Source organism: Dryobates pubescens, chromosome 11 (genome assembly GCF_014839835.1).
Source record: "Dryobates pubescens isolate bDryPub1 chromosome 11, bDryPub1.pri, whole genome shotgun sequence".
In the NCBI taxonomy this organism is placed as follows: Eukaryota; Metazoa; Chordata; class Aves; order Piciformes; family Picidae; genus Dryobates; species Dryobates pubescens.
The window spans coordinates 33,510,712-33,538,551 of record NC_071622.1 but is presented as its reverse complement, the minus strand read 5'-3'; the positions used below and the strand labels follow the sequence as shown (position 1 = coordinate 33,538,551).

The 27,840-nt window shown below is 48.7% G+C and overlaps 2 protein-coding genes across 2 annotated transcripts in view; one reads left to right on the top strand and one right to left on the bottom strand.

Moving 5' to 3' along the window:
- Positions 1-88: 88 nt before the first annotated feature.
- ECHDC2 (enoyl-CoA hydratase domain containing 2) lies at positions 89-11,148 on the bottom strand. The gene is made up of 10 exons (XM_054165316.1): positions 10,919-11,148; positions 9,125-9,192; positions 8,454-8,541; positions 7,650-7,736; positions 5,588-5,680; positions 3,845-3,901; positions 3,297-3,484; positions 2,868-2,918; positions 2,241-2,288; positions 89-336 (listed from the first exon to the last, which is right to left on the bottom strand). The coding sequence occupies exons 1-10, from the start codon at positions 11,040-11,042 to the stop codon at positions 259-261; spliced, it is 882 nt and encodes a 293-aa protein (XP_054021291.1). The 5' UTR covers positions 11,043-11,148; the 3' UTR covers positions 89-258.
- Positions 11,149-11,253: 105 nt separating this feature from the next.
- The window catches only part of SCP2 (sterol carrier protein 2), a 29,987-nt gene continuing 13,400 nt past the window's right edge, over positions 11,254-27,840 (top strand). The window contains exons 1-10 of the mRNA XM_054165315.1: positions 11,254-11,326; positions 16,025-16,079; positions 18,051-18,122; positions 18,766-18,897; positions 19,656-19,720; positions 21,282-21,408; positions 23,080-23,143; positions 23,387-23,473; positions 24,741-24,891; positions 26,576-26,723. Of these exons, the coding sequence (XP_054021290.1) occupies positions 11,285-11,326; positions 16,025-16,079; positions 18,051-18,122; positions 18,766-18,897; positions 19,656-19,720; positions 21,282-21,408; positions 23,080-23,143; positions 23,387-23,473; positions 24,741-24,891; positions 26,576-26,723 (943 nt within the window). The 5' untranslated portion in view covers positions 11,254-11,284. The remainder of the gene's footprint in view (positions 11,327-16,024; positions 16,080-18,050; positions 18,123-18,765; positions 18,898-19,655; positions 19,721-21,281; positions 21,409-23,079; positions 23,144-23,386; positions 23,474-24,740; positions 24,892-26,575; positions 26,724-27,840) is intronic.

The window sequence follows — 27,840 nt, the reverse complement described above, 5'->3', positions numbered from 1 at the left end:
GTCCCTCTGGCTGCCCTCCCTCTGGTGTCTCAGCACCACTCAGCTTGGTGTCATCTGCAAGATAAGTGCAGGGGGCAAAGATCAGCTATTCAAAGTTCAGTCTTTATTTGTGAATTCAGTGGAGTTTTCATTCTGAAAAGCAGTCCAAGGCACAGAGTGAAGTACCAAGAATGCAGTCATAAAAATAATCCCAAGAAATCAGTGGCTCCTCTTCAGCCCTCCTCAAACCCTCCAGAGCCCAGGGGAAGGCAGGAAGTGTCACTTGCCAACGAAGCGAGGCGGCCGCTTCTCCCTGAAGGCAGCCATCCCTTCCTGGCGGTCTCTTGTGGGAATGTTCTGCATTAAAACAAGAAAATGCTGTTTGCTGGGGACAAATCTGAGGTGGCTTCAAGTGCTGACTACTTTGGCAGTAGGAGTCCAAGCCTGACTGCTGCTTTGTCCAGCAACTGTGTCCAGTTCTGGGCTCCTCAATTTAAGAAGGACATTGAGACTCTTGAATGTGTCCAGAGAAGGGCAAGGAGGCTGGGGAGAGGTCTGGAGCACAAGCTCTATGAGGAGAGGCTGAGGGAGCTGGGGTTATTTAGCCTGGAGAAGAGAAGGCTCAGGGAGACCTTATTGCTCTTTACAGCTACCTGAGGGGAGGTTGTAGACAGGTGGGGGATGGTCTCTTCTCCCAGGCAACCAGCACTAGAACAAGAGGACACAGTCTCAAGCTGCACCTAGGGGAAGTTTAGGCTTGAGGTGAGGAGACAGTTCTTGAAAGAAAGAGTAACTGGTCATTGGAATGTGCTGCCCAGGGAGATGGAGGAGTTGCCATCCCTGGAGGTGTTCAAAAAAGGATTGGATGTGGCACTTGAAGCCATGGTTTAGTTGTCATGAGGTTGGGCTTGATGATCTCTGAGGTCTTTTCCAACCTAGTTGATTCTGTGATATTCTATGATAACATCAAGTTGCACCTTCCATGTCTGGCAGTTAGGAAACTAGGGCTGGGTTGTGGTGTGAATCCCAAGCAAAGCATCAAAGACAAAAGGCCATGGACCAGAAAGCTGTATAAGGAAAAGAAATTCCAGGAACTTAGTATTTTGCCACCTTAAAATGCACCAAGAGGCACAGCACTCTCCGGTTCTGTTAGCTGAGAAAGGTCCATGCACTCCAAGCGTGTCCAAAAGAGTGACTCCAGGAGGAGTCTGATCTTCCATTTGTTCAAACCAAACTCCCTCAAAGCCCATCCTGTAATTCACATATTGTTGAAACTCATAACATACAATTACAGGAGGCTGTTGAAGGAAGGACTTTGGGCCCAGGCAGGCTGAGAAAGGCAGCTACCTATGACAACAATTCTTACTCTGAAATTAAATCTGGAATTTCACTTAAGTGTGTTCTCAGAGCTGTGGATTTAGCTGTCAGTGTTCCCTCAGAGAGAGGAAATCTCAGTATCACAGAATTACTGAGGCTGGAAAAGACCTCTGAGATCAAGAAGTCCAGCCTACAACTTACCACCAGCATAGCAGCTAAACCAGGCCTCCAAGTGCCACATCCAAGCTTTTCTTAAAGACCTCCAGGGATGGCCACTCCACCACCCCCCTGGGCAGTCCATCCCAGTGCCTAATCAGCCTTTCTATCAGGAAGTGCTTCCTAATATCCAACCTAAACCTCTCCTGGCACAGCTTCAGGCCATGCCCTCTTGTTCTGTCACAAGTTGCCTTGGAGAAGAGCGTGACCCCCCCACCTGACTACAACTTCCTTGTAGGTAGTTGTAGAGAGTGATAAGGTCCCCCCTGAGTCTCCTCTTCTCCCAGCTCCCTCAGCCTCCCCTCATCAGACTTTCCCTCCAGCCCCCTCACCAGTCTGGTTGCTCTCCTCTGGACCTGCTCCAGCACCTTAATATCCTTCCTGAAGTGAGGGGTCCAGAGCTGCACACAGTGCTCCAGGTGAGGCCTCACCAGTGCCAAGCACAGGGCAGAATTCCATCCCTAGTCCTGCTGGCCACACTGTTCCTGATCCAGGCCAAGATGCCACTGGCCTTCTGTGCCCCCTGGGCACACTGCTGGCTCATGTTCAGCTGCTGTCACCCAGCATTCTCAGGTCCCTCTCTGCCAGGCTGCTCTCCAGCCACTCATCCCCCAGCCTGTAGCACTGCATGGGGTTGTGTGGTCAAAGTGCAGGACATAACCAGAAAGGGGATGCAGTGAGTACCTGGCTCCAGACAATGTGCAGCTGCTCTCTTCAGGACAACCTACCTGGGCGTAACACATCCCCTCGATGGCCATCCCTGAGGCAATGTCAACCTGGGGAGGAGAGGGAAGAGTGAGACTGCTGTGAAGTGCAGCCCTCAGATCAATGCACACTCACAGGAGTGACCTTCACTCCTGGGTTAGACCTACAGTGTTAGCATCTGTAGAGAGCGAGTCCTGCTGTGTTCATTTTGTCCTTGAAGAAAATTTTAACCCCCCCTGAAGCAGTTTTAAATGCTTTAACTAAACTGGGATTGTAACTCAACATTTTGCTGTAGTAATAGTATCATAGTGTCACTCAGGGTTGGAAGGATCATCTAGTTCCAACCCCGCTGCCATGGGCAGGGACACCCCACACTACATCAGGCTGCCCAGAGCCTCATCCAGCCTGGTCTTAAACACCTCCAGAGACAGGGCCTCAACCACCTCCCTGGACAACCCATTCCAGGGCTTCACCACTCTCATGGGGAAGAACTTCCTCCTCACATCCAGCCTGAATCTCCCCACTTCCAGCTTCATTCCATTCCCCCAAGTCCTATCACTACCTGGTATCCTGAGAAGTGCCTCCCCAGCCTTCTTGTAGGCCCCTGCCTGTCTGCTCTAATTACCTCAGTGTTAAAACAAAACAGTTACCTCCATTCCTCTGTTTATTGCCAGTTTTCCCATTTTCACAGCAAATGGAGCCTTTATGAAAAAACAAACAAACAAATCACACAACACAATGAAACCACACCACACAGTTCACAAGTGGTGCTGTATCCTTACCCTAGCCCCAAACCACCCTTCAGCCTACAGGAACGTGCATTAAGTGGGGAAGTCTTTGGTGGTCTCTACAGTTAATGCAAGGCTTCAGCATGTCCTGCAGGACCACAGCTGGAGGTGAAGCTGTCCTGTGCAGTAAGCAGCTGGATGAGAGCAGTTGCTCCTACAGAAACTGCACTCACAGAGATTGCAGCATCAGGGACCAAGCCTTGAACAGCTCCCAGGAAGGAATTTCAGTTGTTTGCTCGAAGGACAGCAGAAATCCCTCCTTTGCACTGACCACAGGCATCACACACTCACCTGAGGCAGGATCTCTTTAGCCAAGGCCAGTGCCCTCTGGTAGGCTGCATCTCCCTCGCTGTTTTGGGGCACTGTGTGATTGACTAATCCCATTGAGAGGGCTTCCTCTCCATCAATCTGCCTCCCAGTGAAAATCAGTTCCTTGGCAAGACCTATTCCAACGACTCTGGGCAGGCGCTGGGTTCCACCTGAGGAAAGCAGCAAACGTTTCACATCGCTGAGAAATGCCTCCCAAAGGAGGATTCTGTCTCCTTACATAACAAGGAGCCTTGAAAAATCAAGGGCTCAGGGGTTTCCTTAATAACAGCCACTAGCTGAATATGTTCATGTTTTGCAAAGCACCTGAAATGCTGCAGCATCCTTTAGAGTATTCTGGTAAAGAGGAAAAGGTGGAAAGAGACTTTCCTAAATTCACAGCAAGCCTGGGACAAGGCTTAAAGCAGAACTTGTTTGATAGATCCCTTGGGTAAAATGCTGCTTCCAATTCACATGCAAGATATTCCTCACACAGCTGAGAAGTAAGAGACTGAAGGTTTAGTAAGGGTTACCTGCTCCAGGAAGAAGCCCTCTCGTGGTCTCAATAAGGCCCATTTTAGCTGATGAAGCTGTTTAAAAAAGAATAAGAGTTGAAGTCGAGTTGCTCAGGTACTTTTGGATCTGCACAGCTAATGAAATAAGACTACAAAGTGTCAATACTGGATACTACAGTGCTCAGCCAATATCCATCCCAGATCAGTTGACAGATGTGCAGTATGGCTGCTTACCACTGATGGAGATGTTTCTCAGAATCACAGAATGTTAGGGGCTGGAAGGGACCTTGAAAGCTCATCCAGTCCAACCCCCCTGCCAGAGCAGGATCACCTCGAGCAGATCACACAGGAACACATCCAGGCAGGTCTTGAATATCTCCAGAGAGATTCCACAAACTCCCTGGGCAGCCTGTTCCAGTCTTCTGTCACACTCACAGGGAAATATTTTTCCTCCTGTTTCCATGGAACTTCCTATGCCTCAGCTTTCACCATTGCCTCTTGTGCTGTCATTGGGCATCACCCAGCAGAGCCTGGCTCCAGCCTCTTGGCACTCACCCTGCACATCTTTATCAACATGAATGAGGTCACCTCTCAGGCTCCTCCTCTCCAAGCTAAAAAGCCCTCAGCTCCCTCAGTCTCTCCTCATAAGGAAGATGCTCCACTCCCCTAATCATCTTTGTGGCTCTGTGCTGGACTCTCTCAAGCAGTTCCCTGAGGTCATTCCTGAACTGAGGGGCCCAGAACTGGACACAATATTCCAGATGCAGCCTCACCAGGGCAGAGTAAGGGGGGTGGGGGGGGAGAAGCTCTCAACCTACTAACCACAGCCCTTCTAATCCAGCCCAGAATGGCATTGGCCTTCTTGGCCACAAGAGCACATTGCTGGCTCATGGTCAACCTCCCATCCACTAGGACCCCCAGGTCCTTTTCCCCTTCACTGCTCTCCAACAGGTCAGTCCCCTACCTATCCTGCTCCATGGGGTTGTTCTTTCCCATGTGCAAGACTCTACACTTGCCCTTATTGAACTTCAGAAGTTCTTCACAGACAGAGAGACTGGCCATTGAAAGGGGCTGCCCAGGGAGGTGGTGGAGTCACTGTCACTGGAAGTGTTTAAAAGGAGACTGGATGAGGCACTTGGTGCCATGGTTTAGTTGATTAGATGGTGTTGGGTGACAGGTTGATCTCCAAGGTCTTTTCCAACCTGGTTAATTCTGTATTCATTAAATTTCTCCCTGCCCAACTCTCAGGCTTTTCCAGTCTGGCTGAAAGGCAGCACAATCCTCCTGTGTCAGGCACTCCTCCCAGTTTGGTCTCCTCAGCAAACTTGCTGACAGTGCCCTCTGTGCCCTCCTCCAGGTCATTGATCAATATATTGAATAGAACTGGTCCCATCTGCAAAAACCAATGTTAGCTCCAGACTAAGGAAGGAAGGAGGGAAGGAAGTCTTCCAGTCCAACCTGATTTAAGAAAGGAGGGTTGGATCTAGCCAGAGTGCTGACCCACTATTACATGATCATGCTATATTCAATTCTGTCAGTAGGTTTCTGAAGGAAGCTTGTCTGAAAACAGCCTTTGATTTTTAAGCAAGGAAACTGCTTTCGCAGTAGGAACCAAATGTCACAATTTCTGGACAAACCTCCTCATTTCCTGAGCTGTGCAAGTTCCTCACTTAGCCTGCTGGATTCCATTAAGACAGCTGTCATGCATGCAAGCCCTCTTCAAAAGAGTCATTGATGACCTGTATTAAGCAGCACACAAACCTGCCACTCGGAGGTCACAAGCCAGTGCCAGCTCCAGTCCGCCCCCCAGCGCGTAGCCATCGATCGCAGCAATTGTGGGCACGGGCAGGGCAGCTGGGGAGACACCACACATTAGACAGTTCAGTTCCACAAGCTCTGCTCCACTCACTGCTGGAACTTAAATGCTTACATTCACAGGAGCACAGGATGTTAGGGGTTGGAAGGGACCTCTGGAGATGTTCAACTCCAACCCCCCTGCCAGAGCAGGACAGCACAGAGGTCACACATCCAGTCAGGGCTGGAAAGTCTCCACAGAAGGAAGGCTCCACAACTCCTCTGGGGAGCCTGTTCCAGTGCTCTGGGACCCTTACAGGGAAGAAGTTCTTCCTCATCCTGAGGTGGAACCTCCTGTGCTGGAGTTGCCACTTGCCCTATCACAGGCTGCAACTGAGCAGAGGCTGTCCCTTCCTTCCTTACCCCCAGCCCTCAGATATCTGATTGATCAGATCCCCTCTGTCTTCTCTTCTCCAGACTAACCACCCCCAGGTCTCTCAGCCTCTCCTCATCAGGCAGTGCTCCAGGTCCTTCATAATCCTTGTAGCCCTCCATTTGACTCTCTCAAGTAAATTGAAGGAGTTTGGGCTGTTCAGTCTGGAGAAGAGAAGGCTCAGAGGTGACCTAATTGTGGCCTTCCAGTATCTGAAGTGGGCTACAAGAAGGCTGGGGAGGGACTTGTCAGGATATCAGGTAGTGACAGGACTAGGGGGAATGGAATGAAGCTGGAGGTGGGGAGATTCAGGCTGGATGTGAGGAGGAAGTTCTTCACCATGAGAGTGGTGAAGCCCTGGAATGGGTTGTCCAGGGAGGTGGTCGAGGCCCCGTCCCTGGAGGTGTTTAAGCCCAGGCTGGATGAGGCTCTGGGCAGCCTGATGTAGTGTGGGGTGTCCCTGCCCATGGCAGGGGGGTTGGAACTAGATGATCCTTGTGGTCCCTTCCAACCCTGACTGATACCATGATACTATGAAATCCCTGTCCCTCTTGAACTGGGGAGCCCAGAACTGGATGCAATATTCTAGGTGGGGACAGAAGCTCTCAAACAAAATCTTTCAAGAATCCATTTTCTTCTGCCACAAACTTTCTGACTGTCTCTAAACAACAGAACCTGTCTTCACTTCTTTGTGTTCACAAAGTACTGCAACACAACCCAGGATGTATTGTCTTGTTGCAAGTTATGATGTGAATGCCCAGCTTAAACACTCAGTTAAACAACAGACTCCCTTCCTAGTCACTGTTACAAGTAGCTTTTCTGGTGCTGTAGCCCAGGCTCCTGAACTTGGTAAATGCTGATCCTGAGGTACCCCGAGATAAGTTGGTAAGAAGCCTTTTAATACTCTGGGAGCTGGAAGTACTCCAACCTCCCATCCCAGCTGCTGCTGTGTTTTGTGAGACAGACTCATTCTCTCCACACTGTTGTCTGTTTTTTAATTACTATAGTTCTCATGGTATTGTAGTCAGATTCCACTTTGACATTCCTCTCTGGTGAGAGCAGAATAATTCATAAATAGGGGAAGAAAAATCAGTTGAAGCAGTCTCTATTCTTTTGCAAAGAAAAAGGGGCTGAGGGTGGAAGAGTTGTTGGTGCAAAACCTTGGGAATTCAGCACATCCATTTAGCAAACCCACAGATCCAAATGCGTGCTCTTAGGTCAATGCCATATTGTGAGTGCTTCTGAGCATGTATTTGAAGTGGGACAAGCAGCACAGCTCACTTTGTCCAGCACTGTCTCCCAAGGATTACACAGAACTCTCTAGAAAGCTTTGTTACAGCAGGCCCTACACCTGTGTGTGCTGCTCCTCAGCACTGGAAAGGCAGCGCTGGAACACATCTTGTCTGTGGAGGGGCAGCAGGATAGCTGGCATTTAATTCTAGCCATATCTTTGTGTTGGGCACAAGCTGGAACCATTTGGGAAGCTATCCTCAATGGACAACCTGCTGGGGCAAGCATCCTTCCCCTCCTGCAGCATTTCCAGATGGCTCTGCACAGGCAGGCTAGGACACACTTCCAGCTGCAACAATGATTTACCTATTTCATCCATCAGATTTCTCAGCCTTTTAACAAAGTGTCCAACTTCTGCATCATCCATCTGTGCTCGTTCCTTTAAGTCTGCACCTAAAGAGAGAAAAAGGTTAGAATCCAGGAAAAGGAAAAAGACATCTGAATTGTGTTCCCTCCTGTCTCTCTCCCAGGACAGACATTTCAGAAGTCTGATTTGTTACACAAAAGCCACCCTGTTTTCCTCTTAGCAGGCACTGCCAGGTGCTTTTCTGCATAACCACACACCCCCAAGAGCCATCAATTCTGGGCTCCCCAGTTCAGGAGGGACAGGGATCTGCTGGAGAGAGTCCAACAGAGGGCTAGAAGGATGCTGAAGGGACTGGAGCACTGCCTGATGAGGAGAGGCTGAAAGCCCTGGGGCTGTCTAGTCTGGAGAAGAGACGACTGAGAGGGGATCTGATCAATGTCTGCAAATATCTGAGGGCTGGGGTCAGGAAGGAAGGGACAGCCTCTGTTCAGTTGCACCCTGTGATAGAACAAAGGGCAATGGATGGAAACTACAGCACAGGAGGCTCCACCTCAACATGAGGAGAAACTTCTTCCCTGTGAGGGTCCCAGAGCACCAGAACAGGCTGCCCAGAGGGGTTGTGGAGTCTCCTCTGGAGACTTTCAAGCCCCATCTGGACGTGTTGCTGTGTGACCTGTGCTAGATTCTGTGGTCATGCTCTGACAGGGGCCTTGGACTGGAAGATCTCCAGAGGTCTCTTTCCATCCCTAACATCCTGTTACCAGATTGTTTAACAGCAGTCTGCAGAGCCTTTTATCACTTACCAGCACAAAATACACCTTTCACCTGGCTCCTGAACACCACCACACGAACCTGCTCATCGAAGCGGAGTTGTTCCAGAGCACTGAAGAGCTGTGAGGAAGGAAGTGCAAACAAGGCTGTTAAAACTTGAACCATATGGGTGCAGACGCTGAGGTCAGAGCAAGCTCCTAATCTATGGTGAAGGTTTATTTCATCTTTCCCTGCAGGTGCCAGGAATTCCCTGGAAATCCTCTGTGTGGAGCCAGCAAAATCCCTCCGTGACAGCCTCAGAATGATGTTTCCCCATCTTCTTCCTTTCAGAGATGAACCTTTGCTTATACCTCAGACTCCCCTTCCTGCTCAGGCATGAGTCAGACTTGCTCTAGAATGTATAAACCTGCAACAGAAGATCTGCTAAGGTCTGAGAGTAAGCATGTTTTTGATGCCATTATGCAAGTGAAGAGATTAACTTGGGTGTCAGTTAGCTGACTTAAATAGCTCCAGTGTCTCCGTGCAGTCCACATCTGCAGCTCCCACAGCACTGACAGTTTTCTCTGCAGGCTGACCGTGCTCCAGTGCAGTCTCCCACCGACTACCAGCGAGCTGTTAAGCTTTTGTTTCAGATTTCCCCCAACTATCTATTGCATTTGGTTAGTGCTCATGACTCCAAACACTTCCACAGGCCCATACTCACTTCAGCCACAAACACTTTTCCCAATGAATTTCTGGCGTGGGGTCGGCTCATTAGGATTTCAGCAATACCTTAGTAACAGAGACAATTTCAGTTACACTTTGTTTAGTTCTGACACAGCAACTCCCCTGGGAACAACAGCTGCATGTGCTGCATCTTCTCTTTCCTGGAAATGCACATGAAGTATATTCTAAACCCAGCAGTCAGTTGTTTCCAAGGTGGGGGTGGCAGACCACATCTACAAACCCCAGTTAGGCAGCACAACTGGAAAATCCAGCAGCACTGCAAACAGTATCAGATAAGCAGACTTTTACCACATGAACATGACAGGTAAGAATATCTCTTAGAATCACTGCAGGAATGGGAAAAACAGCAAACAAACCAATCCCTAAATGATCCACCTCAGGTTTCTTTTTCAAGCCTTACTCAGTTTTTATTGAGCAGGCCAGGTGTACTCCTCAGTAAAGGAAAGCATCCTCTTGGGATTGCTGTTTGCATGAGAATAGCACAAACTACCACAGTACCACGTTACATTAGAGGTTGGACGGCACCTCCAGAGATCATCCAGTCCAGCCCCCGCTGCCAAAACACGATGGCCCAGGGCAGTCCACATAGGAATGCATCCAGGTGGGTTTTTAAAGTCCCAGAGAAGGAGACTCTACAACCTTTCTGGGCAGCCTGTTCCAGTGCTCTCAGTTCATGTTTTGAAATTGCACCTCCATTTAATTTAAAGTTTAAAAGCTTATCAGCAGAAAGGACTTCACTCACAGTTCCTAAGTCCAAGCAGAAAAATAAGACCACATCTACCTGCTTCTCCCTTTCACTTGTAAGTTACTATCCAATAGTTTCTGTGTGCTCTGGAAAGAGAAAACTTCTCTCCTATTTCTTTGGCTGGACTTCTGCTCACTTCCCTGGCCTTAACCTTGCACGACGCTGCTGCTGTAGGTGCACAGATGCATAGCACATCTTCTGTCCTGCTAGGTCCTCTGTCTTCCTCTGCCAATGGCTAGGCAGTGAACAAGATGCATCACTTAGAAACAGCCACAGGCTAACAGAAGGCACCAGCAAACAAAGCCAAGTCACAATTCAGGTACTACATTTGTCTATGGTGGCCAGCAAATTTACCGAGAGCTGTTCTTGCATTAGTTTACCTTGCCAGAAAGTAATTCCACTGGCAATCTGAACCAGAACTCAAATTGCTCAGTGACCCCTGCATGAAAATGCACAGACTCTGCTCCAGTCCTACCCTTAGCACTGTTACTACTACTGCCAGAAAGAAATCTGAGAGCTGCTTGCATGGAGATCTCCTGTATAGAGAGCTTTAAAAAATAACAGAAAGGAAGACCTCTAGCTATTTATTTGGCAGCTGTGTTCTTGAGGAATGCACCAAGGCACGGGTTAAAGCAAAGAGAATATGAACGACCCGTCTGCTATGGATTCTACCAAGCAATCAGTCTCCTACGCTACGAGGGTGTAAGTGCAAGGGACGATTGATTCGGCCGCCCTGGGACCGGCGGAGCTGCAGGGACAGCGCAGAGTGTTTCCAGGACCTGCCTGGGGACTGCCAGGCCTGGCAGAGCCGTGGTCCAAGGGGCTGGGACACACAGGGTGCCAGTTGCGCCATGGCGGGAGTCGATGTGTTTTTGCCAGCAACCGGCAAAACTATGTAGACCAAGCTGCTTCCGCCCTGCAGCGCCAGAAAATCCGGCCCAGGACGTCAGCTACACCGACCCCTCAACAGCACCGGGGCCTACCCCTGGGGCCCCGCGGGCTACGGGCAGGCCCCGCCGCACTCACCGCTGCTCTCCCCGCCGGCCGTGCCCACCAGCACCTCCGCGCCCCGCCGCGGGGCGGCCGCGGGGGGCCCGCCGCGACCCCAGCGCAGCAGCAGCTCCCGCCCCGCCCGCCCCAGCCGCATCATGGCGCCGCTGCCCGGCTTCCACCGCCGCTGGAGGGGCGGCGAGGGGCCGGGCGGCGAGGGGCCGGGCTGCGGGCGCTGCGCCTTTAAGCAGAGGGGGCGGGAGGGCCGGCCCCGCTCCACCTCCCGCGCCGGCGCCTGGTTCCTCGCTGAGCCGCCGCTCGCAGCGGGTCTCGGCGGCGCCTCAGCCGGAGGGAAACAGCAGCAGCAGGAGTGGTGCGCAGGCGCCCGCCGTCGCCGCCGTCATGCAGCGCCGGGTGTTCGTGGTGGGCGTTGGTATGACAAAGGTACGCAGCTGGTCGCCTCCCCGGCACCGTCTGCGCGCTGGGGCCGTGCCGGAGGGCAGAGCGAGACTTGGCGCCTGTCCGGTGTGGCAGGGTCGGCCCGGGCGCGTCTCGGCTCTGAGGCGTTTGCCCTTCGGACGGCCGCTGCTGGGGTGGCTGCCCGCGGCTGAGGGGTGCCGGTGACGGCGCTGTGGGGGCCGTGCGCTGCCTCCCCTGGCGCCAGGCCCCTCACAGAGTCCCCTCGCAGAGAGGAGCGCTGCGCCCCGCCAGCCGGGCCTGCGGCTCCGCGCAAAGTTCATTTGCGGTCGGTGTGTCCCGCTAGCCCGGTTAGACCTTTGGAAACTACGTAAAGGAGGTCGATACAGCAGGCCGGCAGCGGCCAGTGGCCCTCTTGTGTCACCGCAGCCTGAGGCCGGGGGCTCGCCCCCTTGCTTTGGGGGCCGGGGCTCCAGTGCCCTGGGAATGTTCGCCCGAAGTGTTCCTGCACCCGGTCGCTTCTGTGCCAGCACAGGGCTCACATGTGCCATGTTTTCGAAGAGCAAAAGCTAAAGGAACCTTTTTTCACTTCAGTGGTTGAAACTTAAAAGGCTATTTGCCGGAGTCGTTAGAACCGCCCATCGCTGTGCTTTATTGTCTGTAGGTGCAGGGTGTTTCCACACCGTGCGATTTGATGGGGCAAAACAAAGAAAAGGTGAAGACTTCATTCTGTTAGGTTTGTTTGTTGGACTGCATCGCTGATGAGGGAGCTGGGGGGAAACTCGAGGAGAGGCTGAGGGAGCTGGGGGTGTTCAGCCTGGAAAGGAAGAGACTTAGAGGGGACCTTATCACTCTCTAGAACTACCTCAAAGGAGGTTGCAGTCTGGTCAGGTGGGGGTCAGGCTCTTCTCCCAGGCAACTTGTGACAGAACAAGAGGGCATGGCCTGAAGCTGTGCCAGGGGAGGTTTGGGTTGGATATTAGGAAGCACTTCCTGAGGGAAAGGCTGATTAGGCACTGGGATGGACTGCCCAGGGGGGGTGGTGAAGTTGCCATCCCTGGAGGTCTTTAAGAAGAGCTTGGATGTGGCACTTGTTTGCCTGGTTTAGCTGCTGTGGTGGTGTTAGGTCCTAGGCTGGACTTGATGATCTCTCGGAGGTCTTTTCCAGCCTCAATGATTCTGTAGTTTGGGAAGCTATTGGACATCACCTTAAATTCACATGTGAAGTGCCCAAGGAAGGCACAGTGACGTGGCACAGACAGCTAACTCCCATCAGGCCCTGTGCTACACCTGAAGCGTTTCATTTTGTGAGAAAGACATTGGGTTGCTGGAGCATGGGGCAGCGAAGGTGGTGAAGGGTCTGGAGAAACAGTCTTACTAGGAGTGACTGAGGGTGCTGGGGTTGTTTAGTCTGGAGAAGAGGATGCTTAGGGAAGACCTCATTGCTCTCTACAACTCCCTGAAGGGAGGTTGGAGCAAGGCTGGGGTTGGTCTCTTCTCCCAAGTAAGTAGTGATGGGACCAGAGGAAATGGCCTCAAGTTGCACCAGAGGAGGTTTAGGGTTGGATATTAGGAAACATTTCTTTACTGGAGGTCTGGCCAAATATTAGAGCAGGCTGCTGAGGGAAGTGGTGGAGTTACTGTCCCTGAAGATGTCCAAAAAGTGTGTAGGTGTGGCACTTTGGGACATGGTTTAATTGGTGTGGTGAGTTGGACTTGATGATCTTAGAGGTCTTTTCCAACCTTAATGATTCAATGGTTAGGAGTTCTTTAGGATTTTATCCTTTCTCCTTTTTTAATCATATTGATGTAATATCTGCTGAAAGTTGTTACAGCTTCTCCAAACAACATGCCACATTTCCTGTGTGTGCCACCACCAGTTCCACAGACCATGCTTGCCCTTTTTAGAAGGGGATCATCTCGGTTACCAGTTCAGTGTGGTCTGAGAAACTGTCAGTGCACTTTACCCCGCTTTGATGGCCCAGGTAAATGCCAGTCACTCTGACAGACTTGTACAAGTCATCAGTTCACTGATTTTTCCAAAGGACCTTTACTCTGAAGGGTGTCTGTCTGAATTCAGGCCCTACAGAATGTCCAGCCAAGTGCTGCAAAAGACTTGGGGGTTAGTGGAGGTAAGCATGATGAGTTAGCAAATTTAACTGTGATCTCCTCACAGTGAACATCAAGTAACTTGTAGAACCCAAAGTGGTTACTACAAGGGTTTTTTAAGTTTTCAGCAGTGGTGTGGGTTTAAGACTGGATGGCTTAACCATAGAGAAAAGTCCTCCAGAAGGACCAGATAGTCCAGGAGGTGGACTGGAAACTGTCATCTATGTTACTTCATTCCCATCATGCTGCATCTTCCCTATCTGAAGGGGTTTCCACAGTTCTGCCCTTTTTCTCCCTGCTCCCAGTGCAGACCCTTACCTCTTGCCATGCAGGAGAGGTTTTTGGCCTTGAGCAGCCTTGGCAAAGCCGATTTTTAGCTGTGCCATTTTGGGCCTAGTGTGTGTGTGGGAAAGCAGGGGGGTATGAGGGTGGGCATTGAGGTTTGGTTTTTTGGGTGTGGTTGGGGTGAAGGTTTTGGAGAAGGTTGTTGGCCAAGTGAGGTTTTGGTAAGCTCAGGTTGGAGAACTGGGCTGAGGTTGGTTATAAATTTGTGTGTTTTGTGCTGTTGTGTATAGTTTTGAATGGTACTTCCATTTAACTTTCCAGTTCTGTGTGTGGAGCGTTTTTATTTTACTCCTTTGGGGAGAGGTGACAGAGTCTTCTGTCTCCTCAACCCGTGGCAAGTAGTGACACTTTTTGTTCATGGTGTGAAAAATGCAAGCCACCTGTTAGTTGCTGGTGGACTCCTGAGTCCTATTACAAGGAACATGGAAATACCACCTCTAGCCTACCTCTACCACCTCTAGGTGAGGGATGGAGCCCTTTGTAACAAAGTGAAATCAGGCTTTTGTAGGGAGGCTTGTGCAGAATTCAGTTCTGTGCAAAGTTCAAGTGGTGATTTTGTTAGAGTAGAACAGAATGAAGTGGAGGGGCACTATTGATCAAAGCCTTGGTGAAGACTGTGTCATGGCTTGTAATGAATTGGTGCAAATGACAGTTTTTCTCTGCCCCATCCATGAGCTTTGCACAGGCTTTCTGCCCAGCTGTGGTGGGTTTAGGAAATTACCCTCCAACAAGAATGTTGGAACTTAATGAGGTTCCATAAGGATAAGTGCAGAGTCCTGCCCCTGGGAGGGAAGAATAAACTGCAGCAGTACAGGTTAGGAGGTGATCTGCTAGAGAGCAGCCCTGTGGACAAGTTCCTCATGGGTCAGCAGTGTGCCCTTGTGGCCAAGAAGGCCAATGGGATCCTGGGGTGCATTAGGAGGAGTGTGTCCAGCAGATCCAGGGAGTTTCTCCTCTTCCTCTACTCTGCCCTGATAAGATCTCACCTGGAATATTGCATCCAGTTCTGGGCTCCCCAGTTCAAGAGGGACAGGGATCTGCTGGATAGAGTCCACCAGAGGGCTGCAAGGATGCTGAAGGGACTGGAGCACTGCCTGATGAGGAGAGGCTGAGAGCCCTGGGGCTGTTCAGTCTGGAGAAGAGAAGACTGAGAAGGGGTTTAATAAATGTTTATAAATATCTGAGGGCTGGGGGTCAGGAAGGAAGGGGACAGCCTCTGTTCAGTTGCAGCCTGTGATAGGACAAGGGATAGTGGATGTAAACTACAGCACGATAGGTTCCACCTCAACATGAGGAGGAACTTCTTCCCTGCAAGGGTCCAAGAGCACTGGAACAGGCTCCCCAGAGAGGTGGTTGAGTCTCTAGAGAAGGAGACTGTCTGGATGTGTTCCTGTGTGACCTGTGCTAGATTCTATGGTCCTGTTCTGGCAGGGGGTTGGAAGATCTCTGGAGGTCCCTTCCAATCCCTAACATCCTGTGATCCTGTGGATTTGGAGAATTGTCCCCAAAATAAATCACCAGACTAGCTCAGAAGGATTTGGAAGCAAACAAAGCTGTATTTACAAGGAAAATCAAATCTAGAAAGGTGAAATGCAATGAATCTGTACAATACACATATGTTTACAATTTATAAGCAACACAGAGACCCCTCTGGACACAGCCAGGGGGCTGCCAACAGCCTCTCTCTCCCCTCATCCCCCACAGAAGCGAAAGAGGAGAAAAGGTGAAAGCAGTTCGTATAGCTTGCCCCTTAGCCACAGCAGGGAATGCAGCCAAGGTCAGCAAAGCCAAGCAAAGACACCACCTAGTATCAGCTAGAGGTGAAAGAGTGACAGAGCACTTTATGCAACTAACTTTTATCCTAGTTAGCAAGCCAATGGAATTATTTAGAGCTTACCATTGTTTTTAGTTGACATCCAATGGTAATTTATTTACCTTTCTACCTTTTCCTCTGGAATTTTCCAGGCATCAGCCTGTAACTGTGACACCATCTCCATGCAAGTCATGGATTATCTTTAAGACTGAGCAGAGGTGGTCCTCAGCTTGCATAAGCCTGCACTGTTTTCTGGTTTTGGCCATCACAGGGCCTAGCAGTGGCATGTGGGAACTGTGCAGATTTTGGGCATGCACTTTTGGGTCAATTCAAAGTGTTTGCATTGTTTGAAAGGGATTGTTCACAGACCTGTTTCTAAGCTAAATAGAAAGCTTTTAAATATAGCAAAAGCTGTGCTGAATCTCATCAGGATCTGTCCTTTTGTTTGTTTTTGGCAGTTTACAAAGCCTCAGGAGAATGGTGTTGACTATCCTGAGATGGCTAAGGAGGCAGGTAATGTAATAATGAAGCATTCAGTTTGGCTGCTGACACTTCAGATCTTACAGGTAATCTCTGTATTAAACCTGCAAAGGAGCACCTGCTGTCCCTTCACAGCTATAGTGAGAGGATTGAGAGGACCCTCAGCAAGTTCCTGATGATAGAAAACTGGGGGGGTGGCTGACACCCCTCAGGCTGTGCTGCCATTGAAGGAGATCTGGCCAGGCTGAGAGCTGGGTGCAGGCAAACCTCGTGAAGTTCAATAAAGACAAATACAGGGTCCTGCATCTGGGGAGGAATAACAGGCACCAGGACAGGAGAGGGGCTGCCCTGCTGGAGAGCAGCTCCATGGAGAAAGACCTTGGAGTGCTGGTGGACAGCAAGTTCTGCATGGGACAACAATGTGCCCTTGTGGCCAAGAGATCCAATGGGATCCTGGGGATGCATCAAGAAAAGTGTGTCCAGTGGGTCTGGGGAGGTTCTCCTGCCCCTGTGCTCTGTCCTGGTGAGACCGCAGCTGGGGTATTGTGTGCAGTTTTGGGCTCCCCAGTTCAAAAGAGACAGTGACCTGCTGGGGAGAGTCCAAGGGAGAGCCATGAGGATGATTAGGGGACTTGAGCATCTCCCCTGTGAAGAGACAGAACCCTGGGGCTGTTTAGTCTGGAGAAGAAGACTGAGAGGGGATCTGATCAATGCTTATAAATCTTTGAGGGGTGGGTGTCAAGTGGAGGGGGCTAAGCTCTTTTGGGTGTTGCACAGTAATAAGACAAGGAACAAGAGGTACAAGCTTGAACATAGAAAATTTCACCTCATACATCTGAGGGCTGAGGGAGGGGACAGGCTCTGCTCACTTGTATCCTGTGATAGGACAAGGGGCAATGGATATAAACTACAGCACAGGAAATTCCACCTCAACATGAGGAGAAACTTCTTTGTGGTGAGTGTGATGGAGTGCTGGAGCAGGCTGCCCAGGGGGGTTGTGGAGTCTTCTTCTCTGGAGACTTTCAGGCCCTGTCTGGATGCATTCCTGTGTGGACTACCTTGGGTGATCCTGCTTTTGGCAGGGGGGGTGGACTGGATCTCTGGAGGTCCCTTCCAACCTCTAATCTTCTGTGATAGTAAAACAACTGATATGAAAGAACACTTTTGCAAAATCCATAACTGATCTGTTCAACTTGCTGCCTTCCAGTACTGAAATCAGAAGGGCAACATAAAATGGCATAGGACACTTAAATAATGTCACACCTCCCTGTATTAGCCAAATATACCTTCACTGGGACAAGGGGAAATGGAATGAAGCTGGAGGTGGGAAGATTCAGGATGGATGTGAGGAGGAAGTTCTTCACCATGAGAGTGGTGAAGCCCTGGAATGGGTTGTCCAGGGAGGTGGTTGAGGCCCTGTCCCTGGAGGTGTTTAAGCCCAGGCTGGATGAGGCTCTGGGCAGCCTGATGTAGTGTGGGGTGTCCCTGTCCATGGCAGGGGGGTTGGAACTAGATGATCCTTGTGGTCCCTTCCAACCCTGACTGATACTATACTATGATAAACAGCCTCTGGGCATAAGCATAGGACTGACTGCAAGAAGCATTATGGTAAAGGTCAGAAGTCAAAATGCTGCAGAATTATCCTTGTGAGAATCAAGATGCAAGACTGTATTAACCCTTTGCATCCTATCAGAAGGAATTTTTGCAGCTCTCTTCTGAGTGCACAAATCATACAAATTCCTCTGGGTTTGCCTCTCATGCCTGTGAGTCTTCTCTGGAGACTTTCAAGCCCTGTCTGGATGTGTTGCTGTGCAGCCTGCGCTAGATTCTATGCTCCTGCTCTGGCAGGGATGTTGGGCTGGAAAATCTCCAGAGGTCCCTTCCAACCCCTAACATCCTGTGACCCTGTGAGAGCTGCTGCTTGCCTTTTTTTAATTTTCTTTTTTTTTCTTTTTTTCCCAACATTGAAACTCTTTGTGACTTCTGAATTGTGATTTTTTTCAGGCCAGAATGCTTTAGCTGATGCTGGGATTCCTTATTCAGAGGTGAAGCAGGCGTGTGTGGGTTATGTTTATGGTAAGTAATGTCACTGGGTTGGGATGTGACATGGAGTCACCATCACTGGAGGTGTTCAGGAGACTTGATAAGGTGCTTGGCTGCATGGGTTAGTTGATTAGGTGGTGTTGGATGATAGGTTGGACACGATGGTCTTGAAGGTCTCTTCCAACCTGGTCTGGTCTATTCTATTCTATCTGTGACATGTGCAGGCATCTTTGTGGATGAAGTTTATCCACCTCTCTGTGGATAAGAGACTGAGGGACCCCCTCAGTATCAGGAGATAATATTTAATTGTGTGGAACTGTCTCAAAAAATTATTAGTGACCAGCTATCTCTCTCTTCATTTGTGGAGCTTCCAGTTCTAGTCACAGGTATGGAAAGACTTCCACAGAATTGTCTTGCAGATGTCTTGTATACAAGTAGCTCTTTCAGCAAGATCAGGTGGTGCACACTTTCCTGTGGTGCAAAAGAAGTGTATTAAAATGTTTTTAAAATCCCCTTGTTTTCATCTTGTTTCTGAGGCTCTTGTAGTGTGGATGCCTGAGGGACATATTGAAGATGCCAGTGCAGAAGTTGAAGTGGTGGCATTGCTTATAGCTGGTGGGGTTTCTTTTGCTGGTGAGGTTTGAGCGTGTGGCTCATGTCTGTGGTGTGTTTCAAGGTGACTCAACCTGTGGACAGCGAGCCATCTACCATGGCTTGGGTTTGACTGGCATTCCCATCATCAACGTTAACAACAACTGTTCTACTGGCTCAACTGCTTTGTTCATGGCCAAACAGCTGGTAGAAGGAGGTGAGCTGTCTTGCTGTGGGGCTGGGGAATAGGAATTCTCTATTTCTATAAACAGATCTTGAATGAAGAATGGAGCTAATGAACACCTGAGTACTCTGACTTGTAAATGTTCTATCACTGCAGGCAAGTTGTGTTTTCTGCTTCCCTCAGCTGACAAGGCTGGTCAGTTGCACATACAAGTAGAAAACAAGCACCAAAGGGTAGGACTCACTATGAAGTAGAGCTTTATTCTGCAGCTAAGTGTCTAGGTGTAGTGGTTTGAGCCTTAACTGGGAGTTAAGAGCTCAGATGGGGGCAAGGCTGAGAATCTCTCCCCTGCTCCCCCCTCCTCCCTCCCAGCAGAGAGGGAAAAGAAAGGAAAGGGAAGGAGCAAATCCACCAAGCAATAATTTGGAGTTGGCCTGGAAGTAGAGAGGTAAAGAGTGCTGGGTCATCTATGATAATTGGTGTCAAACAGTTTAAAAGTAAGCCCAAACCCTGCAGTGATGTCTCAATATGTTTGTATCCGTGCCCTTCCCACCCCTATTTCACACCCATGAAGAAAAGAGGGAGAGCAGCTGGTAGCTGCTTATGTATATTTCTTGTAGTTGAATAATTGTTAGTACATAGAATTGTTAGGGTTGGGAGGGACCTCAAGGATCATCTAGTTCCACTGCCCTGCCATGGGCAGGGACACCTCGTACTAGATCAGGTTGCTCAGAGCCAGGTATGATTTGTAATTGCATTGTGTTTTAAACAGCCACAAATGTTGTTTTCAGGTTTGGCTGATTGTGTCCTGGCACTCGGCTTTGAGAGGATGGCAAGAGGATCCCTGTCTTCAGCTGTAAGTGAAACACTTCAGATGTTTCATTCCTAGATGAAATGCATTCCTTGGGCTCTGGGGCAAGTTCTCCTAAACACCAGCTGCTTTAAGGCCTTGCTGTAGGTGATTACAAAAGATCCATGGAAACTCTGACTGAGTTTTCTGATGCTGATTACAGCCATGGTGTACACATTTTGTATGGAGTATTTCAGCAACAATTTTCTGTGGTATGTCGTGCTGTTGGTGTTTTGCCAGGAGTGTGTTAATGGCAGGGTTAAGAGGGAATAGCAAAAAGCAGAGAGGGTGTTGAAACCCTGAGCACTTGAAGTGTCTTTCTCAAAGTGGCTCAGCAAACCAGAGTTCAGGGTCTGCAGCCTTTTGGCTTGATGCTTACCCAGGTGACCAGTTAACCTGAGGCCTTCAATAAACCTTTCCTTCTTGGCCCTTCTTTGTTTTCACTGGAGAAGTATAGGGGATTTGTTTGTATTTTGTGCTGTGACAAAGCAATAGTAGAGCCCATGTAGCACTCAACTCCTCAACTGCCAAACTTGCTAATGCATGCGGAGGTTTGGGTAAAAACATTGAGACTCACTCACTTCAACCCATTGTTAGAGTTTTCTTTGACATGCTTAGTGATATTTTGTGTGTCCAGCAGATCCAAGGAGGTTCTCCTCTCCCTCTATTCTGCCCTAGAGAGGCCTCACCTAGAATAATGCATCCAGTGCTGGGCTCCCCAGTTCAGGAGGGACAGGGATCTACTTGAGAGAGTCCAGCAGAGGGCGACAAGGATGATGAAGGGAGTGGAGCACTGCTTGATGAGGAAAGGCTGAGAGACTTGGAGCTGCTTCATCTGGAGTGAAGACTGAGAGGGGATCTGGTCAATGTCTATAAATACCTGAGGGCTAGGGTCAAGAAGGAAGGGCACAGACTCTGATCACTTGTGCCCTGTGATAGGACAAGGGGCAATGGATGGAAACTACAGCTCAGGAGGTTCCAACTCAACATGAGGAGGAGTTTCTTCACTGTCAGAGTCATAGAACATTGGAACAGGCTGCCTGGAGAAGTTGAGAAGCCTCCTTCTCTGGAGCCTTTCAAACCCTGTCTGGATGCATTCATTCCTGTGTGACCTGTGCTAGATTCTATGGTCCTGCTCTGGCAGGGGGGTTGGACTTGGAGATCTCTGAGGTCCCTTCCAACTCCTAACATCCTGTGAAAACATGAATGCATTAGTGATTTCATAATGTGGGACTGTATCAGCCACAGGAGTTTAAGATGAGGGGAAAAATACTTGAAGTCCTCAAAGGAAAAATTGACTGTAATAGAAATCACACAAGAGTGACCCTTGCCTTGAATCACTGCAGTGATCATAATATTAAGCATTTCCTGCTTATTTGCTCTTTCTTATAGTTGGAAAACGATGCATGCTTCAAAACACATCACAGGAGTGCCACACACTGTCCAATGGAACTGTTAATATACCAGAAAAAAATTGGGTTTGCTTGAAACCCATGGGGCATTTGTGGTGGTGGTGGTGTTAAGAAAAGGAAACGATGACTTGCTTGATAAATACTTCTCTTATTAGTTTTCAGACAGGACTAACCCAATGGACAAACATATGGAAATTATGATCAACAAATATGGCTTAGCAAGTGCTCCAGTAGCACCTCAGATGTTTGCCAGCGCTGGGAAGGAACATATGGAGAAATATGGTATGTTAGAGTGCAGCTTTTCTTTATCCTCTCTTAATGAACTGATTGAAAAAAACCCACAAATTAGGCTTTTGTTTCTAAAACATAGCAGCACTCAGTGGCCTTCCTTTTTTACCCAAGTACTGCAAGGGAATTGCCCCAAGGCTGGCCTGTTGAGTATCATAGAATTGTTGGAGTTGGAAGGGACCTCAAGGATCATCTAGTTCCAACTCCCCTGCCATGGGCAGGGACACCTCACACTACATCAGGTTGCTCACAGCCACATCCAGCCTGGCCTTAAACTCCAGGATGAGGCCTCTACCACCTCCCTGGGCAACCTCTTCCAGTGTCTCACCACCCTCATGGGGAAGAACTTCTTCCTAACATCCAGTCTGAATCTACCCATTTGTAGTGTGTTTCCATTCACCCTCAGTCCTATCACTCCCTGACACCCTAAAAAGTCCCTCCCCAGTTTTCTTGTAGGTCCGTTCAGATACTGGAAGGCCACAACTCTTGTTGGCTCTCCTTGGAGCCTTTTCTTCTCCAGACTGAACAACCTCAATTCCCTCAGTCTGTCCTCATAGCAGAGGAGCTCCAGCACTCTGATCATCCGTGTGTCTCTGCTCTGGACACGCTCCAGTGCCTTCAGATCCTTCCTGTAATAGGGGCTCCAGAACTGGACACAGTGCTCCAGGTGGGATCTCACCAGAGGGGAGTAGGGGGAGAGAATTGCCTCCCTCGACCTTCTGCCTGTGCTTTTCTTGATGCAGCCCAGGATGTGATTGGCTTTCTGGGCTGCAAGTGCAGGTGGCTCATGTTGAGCTTCTCATCCTCCAGCACCCCCAAGTCCTTTTCTTCAGGACTGCTCTCAAGCCAGTCCCTGCCCAGCCTGTATTGGTGCTTGGGATTGGCCCAACCCAAGTATCTTTTGTTGCACTTAGCTTTGGGCTAGTATATGGAAAAAACTTTACAGACTTAGACTCCCCATATTTCACTGCAGCTGTTTTGCACTGATGGAAAAATGTGCATTCAGGTTTCAGCAATAGAATAATCCCCCTAGTGAAATGCATTGGTTTCCTGTTCTTTTGGTGTTGGTAAGTGTTAAATATCCAGCTGCAAGTCTCTGTTAGCTAAAACTCAGCTATGTTTAGTAGTCTTTAATTATTAGCAGCTAGAGTTAGGTTCAATTATGAATATCAGTGGCAGATGTTCAGTTTAACAATGATTATTCCTGAATTAAAGAATTGTTGCCCTAGTTTACACCCTAAGCACCCCTACAAAATGTGAAAGTTTGTACAATTAAAAATTAGGAAACATTTCCTAACTATTTAGTAAACTAAAACTATCCTTATTCAGTGTGTCTTTTTCAGGTCTGTAGGTGGTTGTAACAATTGTTGCTCCCTCCCTGGAGGTGTTCAGGGCCAGGTTGGATGAGGCCTTGAGCAACCTGGTCTAGTGGAAGCTGTCCATGCCCATGGCAGTGGGGGTGGAACTAGATGGTCTTTAAGGTCCCTTCTAACTCAAACCATTCTATGACTAAACCTAAGCTGAGCTCTAAGAAGAGCCCTAATAACAGTGAGCCTCTTGTCAAGATGCTTCCAAAGATCAAATTCTTATGACATAATATCTATAGTGCTGTTTGGGTAAACAGTGTGTTTCAACACAGCTTTTTTTTTTCCTTCCCTTTTCAAGGGACAAACCCTGAATACTTTGCAAAAATAGCATGGAAGAATCACAGCCACTCCACTAACAACCCGTGAGTAACGTGCTCTGCCTCTGTGCTGATCATAACTTCCTGTTGAAATGGTGCAAAGCTGAGTATGAGTTTTACAAAGGCTTTGCAGAATATGGGTGGAGAATCATACCCACCATAAATTCTGTATCCAGTGCCTTGTACTTTGTGAAAACAGCTCTGTAGCTGCCTAGCAGTGTGATTCTACTAGCGTGTCTGCTGCTAGGGGCTGTGTAGGGCTAAGGTACAGCTCTATGTTCTCCTTAGGTATTCCCAGTTCCAGAAGGAGTACTCCTTGGATGAAGTTCTGCAGTCTCGCAAGGTTTTTGATTTCTTGACTGTCCTACAGTGCTGGTAAGGAGAGGACTTGCTATTGTGAAATGAATCCTAGTCATAAGGCATATGTGGAAGGGCAGCTATTTAAATAAAACTCTGTGCAAATTAAGATTTACACACAATCAAGGGAGGTTTTCCTCTTCCTCTTCTCTGCCCTAGTGAGGCCCCAGCTAGATTGTTGCATCTTGTTCTGGGCTCCCCAGTTCAGGAGGGGCAGGGATCTTGAGAGAGTCCAACAGAGGGCTACTGGGATGATGAAGGGATTGGAGCACTGCTTGATGAGGAAAGACTGAGAGACCTGGGGCTGTTTAGGCTGGAGAGAAGACTGAGGGGATCTAATCAATGGAGGTGTTTAGGAGGAGACTTGATAGGGTGCTTGGTTGCATGGTTTAGTTGGTTAGGTGGGTTGGATAATAGGTTGGACACGATGATCTTGAAGGTCTCTTCCAACCTGGTCTATTCTATTCTATAAGTATCCGAGGACTGGGTGTTAGGAAGGCAGGGACAGGGACAGCCTCTGCTCACTTGTGCCCTGTGATAGGGCAGAGGATATAAACCACAGGACAGGAGGTTCCACCTCAACATGAGGAGGACCTTCTTTACTGTAAGGGTCAGAGAGCACTGGAACAGGCTGCACAGAGAGGTTGTGGAGTCTCCTTTTCTGGAGACTTTCAAGCCCTGTCTGGATGCATTCCTGTGTGACCTGTGCTAGATTCTGTGGTCCTGCTCTGGCAGGGGGGGGTTGGACTGGAAGATCTCCAGAGGTCTCTTCCAACCCCTAACATCCTGTGATCCTGTGATTTTAAGTAAAAGTTTCTATAAACAAATGTGGGGTCTTTGTCTTGACCAAACAGTAGCTGGGGACTTGTTCACAGTGACACTTTTTGTGCTTTGGGGCTCTTGCTTCTTCCTGAATCCTGTGCAGATGTGCATCCCTTGCTGTCCAGTGTTCTTGAACCTTTCCTATGCTCCCCTGAAGGCTTCTTGTTGGCACTGTTGATAGCCAACCAGAAGCCTGCATTTCTTTATTTTGTTTCTAAACTGAAAAATGTTAATGGTGCTTTTCTTGGTTTGCTCTCATGCTTTGCAAAAGCCTCTTACAAATACTACTGCAAGAGTCCAGCAGTCGCCGATGGGATTTGTAGTTTCACTGGCATCAGCCAAATAAAGTGGTTTTTCATTTGTCCTTTTTGGGTTGTTTTTTTACTATGTAATGGAAGAGAATTTTCTGAAGATTGCCATGACTGACTTAGAATGATGCCATTATTATTTTTCTCTCCATCAGTCCCACATCCAATGGTGCTGCAGCTGCAATTTTGGCTAACGAGGAGTTTGTGAGAAGGTATGGGCTGCAACCAAAAGCTGTGGAAATTCTGGCCCAGGTGATGGCTACTGATTACCCAAGCACATTTGAAGAGAACAGTTGTATGAAGATGGTAGGTTCACAGTTCTGTGTTCCCTGCTACCCCTCAGGGTGTGCTTGTTTTAATACCTGCAAGTCCTAATGATGCTGTAGGCATTTGTGTCAGTAAGCAAATGAGGTGTGCTTTATGGTGAATGTAAAAGTGTCTTCATTTGGGCAGGTGCAGGAAGCAAAGAGTGTGGTTGTGGAATAACAACCTGGGCTGCATCAAGAGAAGCATAGCCAGCAGGTTGAGGGAGGTGATTCTCCCCCTCTACTGTGCTCTGGTGAGACCCCACCTGGAGCACTGTGTCCAGTTCTAGAGCCCCTATTACAGGAAGGATCTGGAGGTGCTGGAATGTATCTAGAGAAGGGCCATAAAGATGATCAGAGGGCTGGAGCTGCTCTGCTATGAGGACAGACTGAGGGAGTTGGGGCTGTTCAGTCTGGAGAAGAGAAGGCTCTGAGGAGACCTAATTGTGGCCTCCCAGTATCTTAAGGGGGCTACAAGAAAGCTGGGGAGGGACTTTTTAGGATGTCAGGTAGTGATAGGACTAGTGGGAATGGATCCATTCTAGAGGAGGGTAGATTCAGACTGGATGTTAGGAAGAAGTTCTTCCCCATGAGGGTGGTGAGAGACTAGAATAGGTTGCCCAGGGAGGTGGTGGAAGCCTCATCCCTGGAGGTTTTTAAGGCCAGGCTGGATGTGGCTCTGACCAACCTGATGTAGTGTGACGTGTCCCCACCCATGGCAGGGGAGTTGGAACTAGATGATCCTTGAGGTCCCTTCCAACTCTAACAATTCTGATTCTAACAGAATCTATTTGTGTAATACTGAAGCTGAAACAAACTGTTTGGTATAGCCACAATTGATTAGAATCATGGGAAAGATCTAAACTACAGACTTTGGATCTCACTGCAAATTGATTCAGATAATTATGTGTAAGTCAAGATGTTGGAATGCCCAATAGTGCCTGCTGCAGTCAAGTTCTGTTTCATTTTCCAGTAGAGCTCTGGTCAGCTGGCTCAGCAAAAAGGGAGCACCACAGGCTGAGGATTTCATAGAATCAGTAAGGTTGGAAAAGACCTCAGAGATCATCAAGTCCAACCTATTACCTACCACCTAACACCTCCTGACAACTAAACCATGGCTCCAAGAGCCATATCCAAGCCTGTTTTGAAAACACCTCCAGGGATGGTGACTCCACCACCTCCCTGGGTAGCACATTCCAATGGCCAGTCTCTCTTTCTGTGAAGAACTTTCTCCTCACCTCCAGCCTAAACTTCCCCTGGCACAGCTTGAGACTGTGTCCTCTTGTTCTGGTGCTGGGTGCCAACCCCCACCTTGCTACAACCTCCCTTCAGGTAGCTGTAGAGAGCAATAAGGTCTCCCCTGATTTGTTTCAGGGCTGTTGATCTGAGTCATGCAAAGGAGCAATATGACATGTGAGCAAGTGTGAGAAAATAGAGGATATTCCCCAGGAAAGCTTCCTTTTGCCAACAATGAGACTGCAAATGCATTAGGTTCTTTCTCTACAGTTTGTAGTGTGTGAATATTAAACTGTGATGTGTAATATTGAAAAAACCAATTGGAATGCCACCTGCCACAGGTTACTGTCACTTCCAGGATATACAGAAGCACAGTGAAGAGTATAGAACTGAAGTTGCTAGTTCTGTCTCTTTAATGATATTTAATGCACACTTTCTTTGTCTTGCAGGTTGGCTATGATATGACTAAAAAAGCTGCAGAAAAATGTTTTGAAAAGGCAGGCCTGAAGCCTGCAGATGTTGATGTGATTGAACTTCATGACTGTTTCTCAGTGAATGAGTTCCTTACCTACGAAGCTCTGGGACTCTGTCCGGAAGGTAACAGCATCCATGCTGATGTTTGGCTTATTAAAATGGAAAGCATTACAAATACAGTTCTGGGCTCCTCAGTTTAAGAAGGACATTGAGACACTTGAACATGTCCATAGATGGGCAACAAGGCTGGGGAGGGGTCTGGAGCACAGCCCTATGAGGAGAGGCTGAGGGAGCTGGGGGTGTTTAGCCTGGAGAAGAGGAGGCTTAGGGGAGACCTTATTACTCTCTGCAGCTTCCTGAAAGGAGGTTGTAGATGGGTGGGGGTTGGTCTCTTCTCCCAGGCAACAGTGACTGAGGAAGAGGACACAGTCTCAGGCAGTGCCTGGAGGTGAGGAGAACGTTTGTCACAGAGAGTGAGCCATTGGAATGTGCTGCCCAGGGAGGTGGTGGAGTCACCATCCCTGGAGGTGTTCAAGAGGGAATTGGATGTGGCACTTGGAGCCATGGTTTAGTTGTCATGAGGTGTTAGGTAATAGGTTGGACTTGATGATCTCTGAGGTCTCTTCCAACCTGGCTGATTCTACGATTCTGTATTTTTATCTGCTCATGTGGTTACACCTTTGAGTTTTCTACTGGGAATATCTATCTTGGATGACCCTTGAGGTCCCTTCCAACCTGGTAGTCTATGAATTCTGTATTTGAAAGTTATTGTAGTAACCTCCTAAGGGGGAAGATTTTGCTAGTTATCACTAGAGTAACACAAGGAGGACCTGCAAACTCTGACAATGGTTTGACACATGACTGTGTTGCTGTGCTCTCTGAACAAACACACAAGGCAAATTGTTGGAAGGCTACCTGAAGTCACACAACTAACTTGTGTCATGAAGGCTCATTGAAGCAAGCAGAGTAAGGACATAAAGGACTCTTGTGGTCTTGCCTAGTACTATGCCATGGGTTAGTTGTTTAGGTGGGTTGGATTGGTTGATGGGTTGGATGCGATGATCTTGAAGGTCTGGTCCGGTCCGGTCTGGTCTATTCTATTCTGGCTATATGCTTGCCTACCCCAAGATTTCCCTCTAGCTTTGTATTTCCTTTGAAGAAGATAAAAATGGGACAAGTAGAGAAGGCACTTAGTTGTTTTTTCTTTGTTGTTAACTCGTGTCAAAGATTACTGGAACAT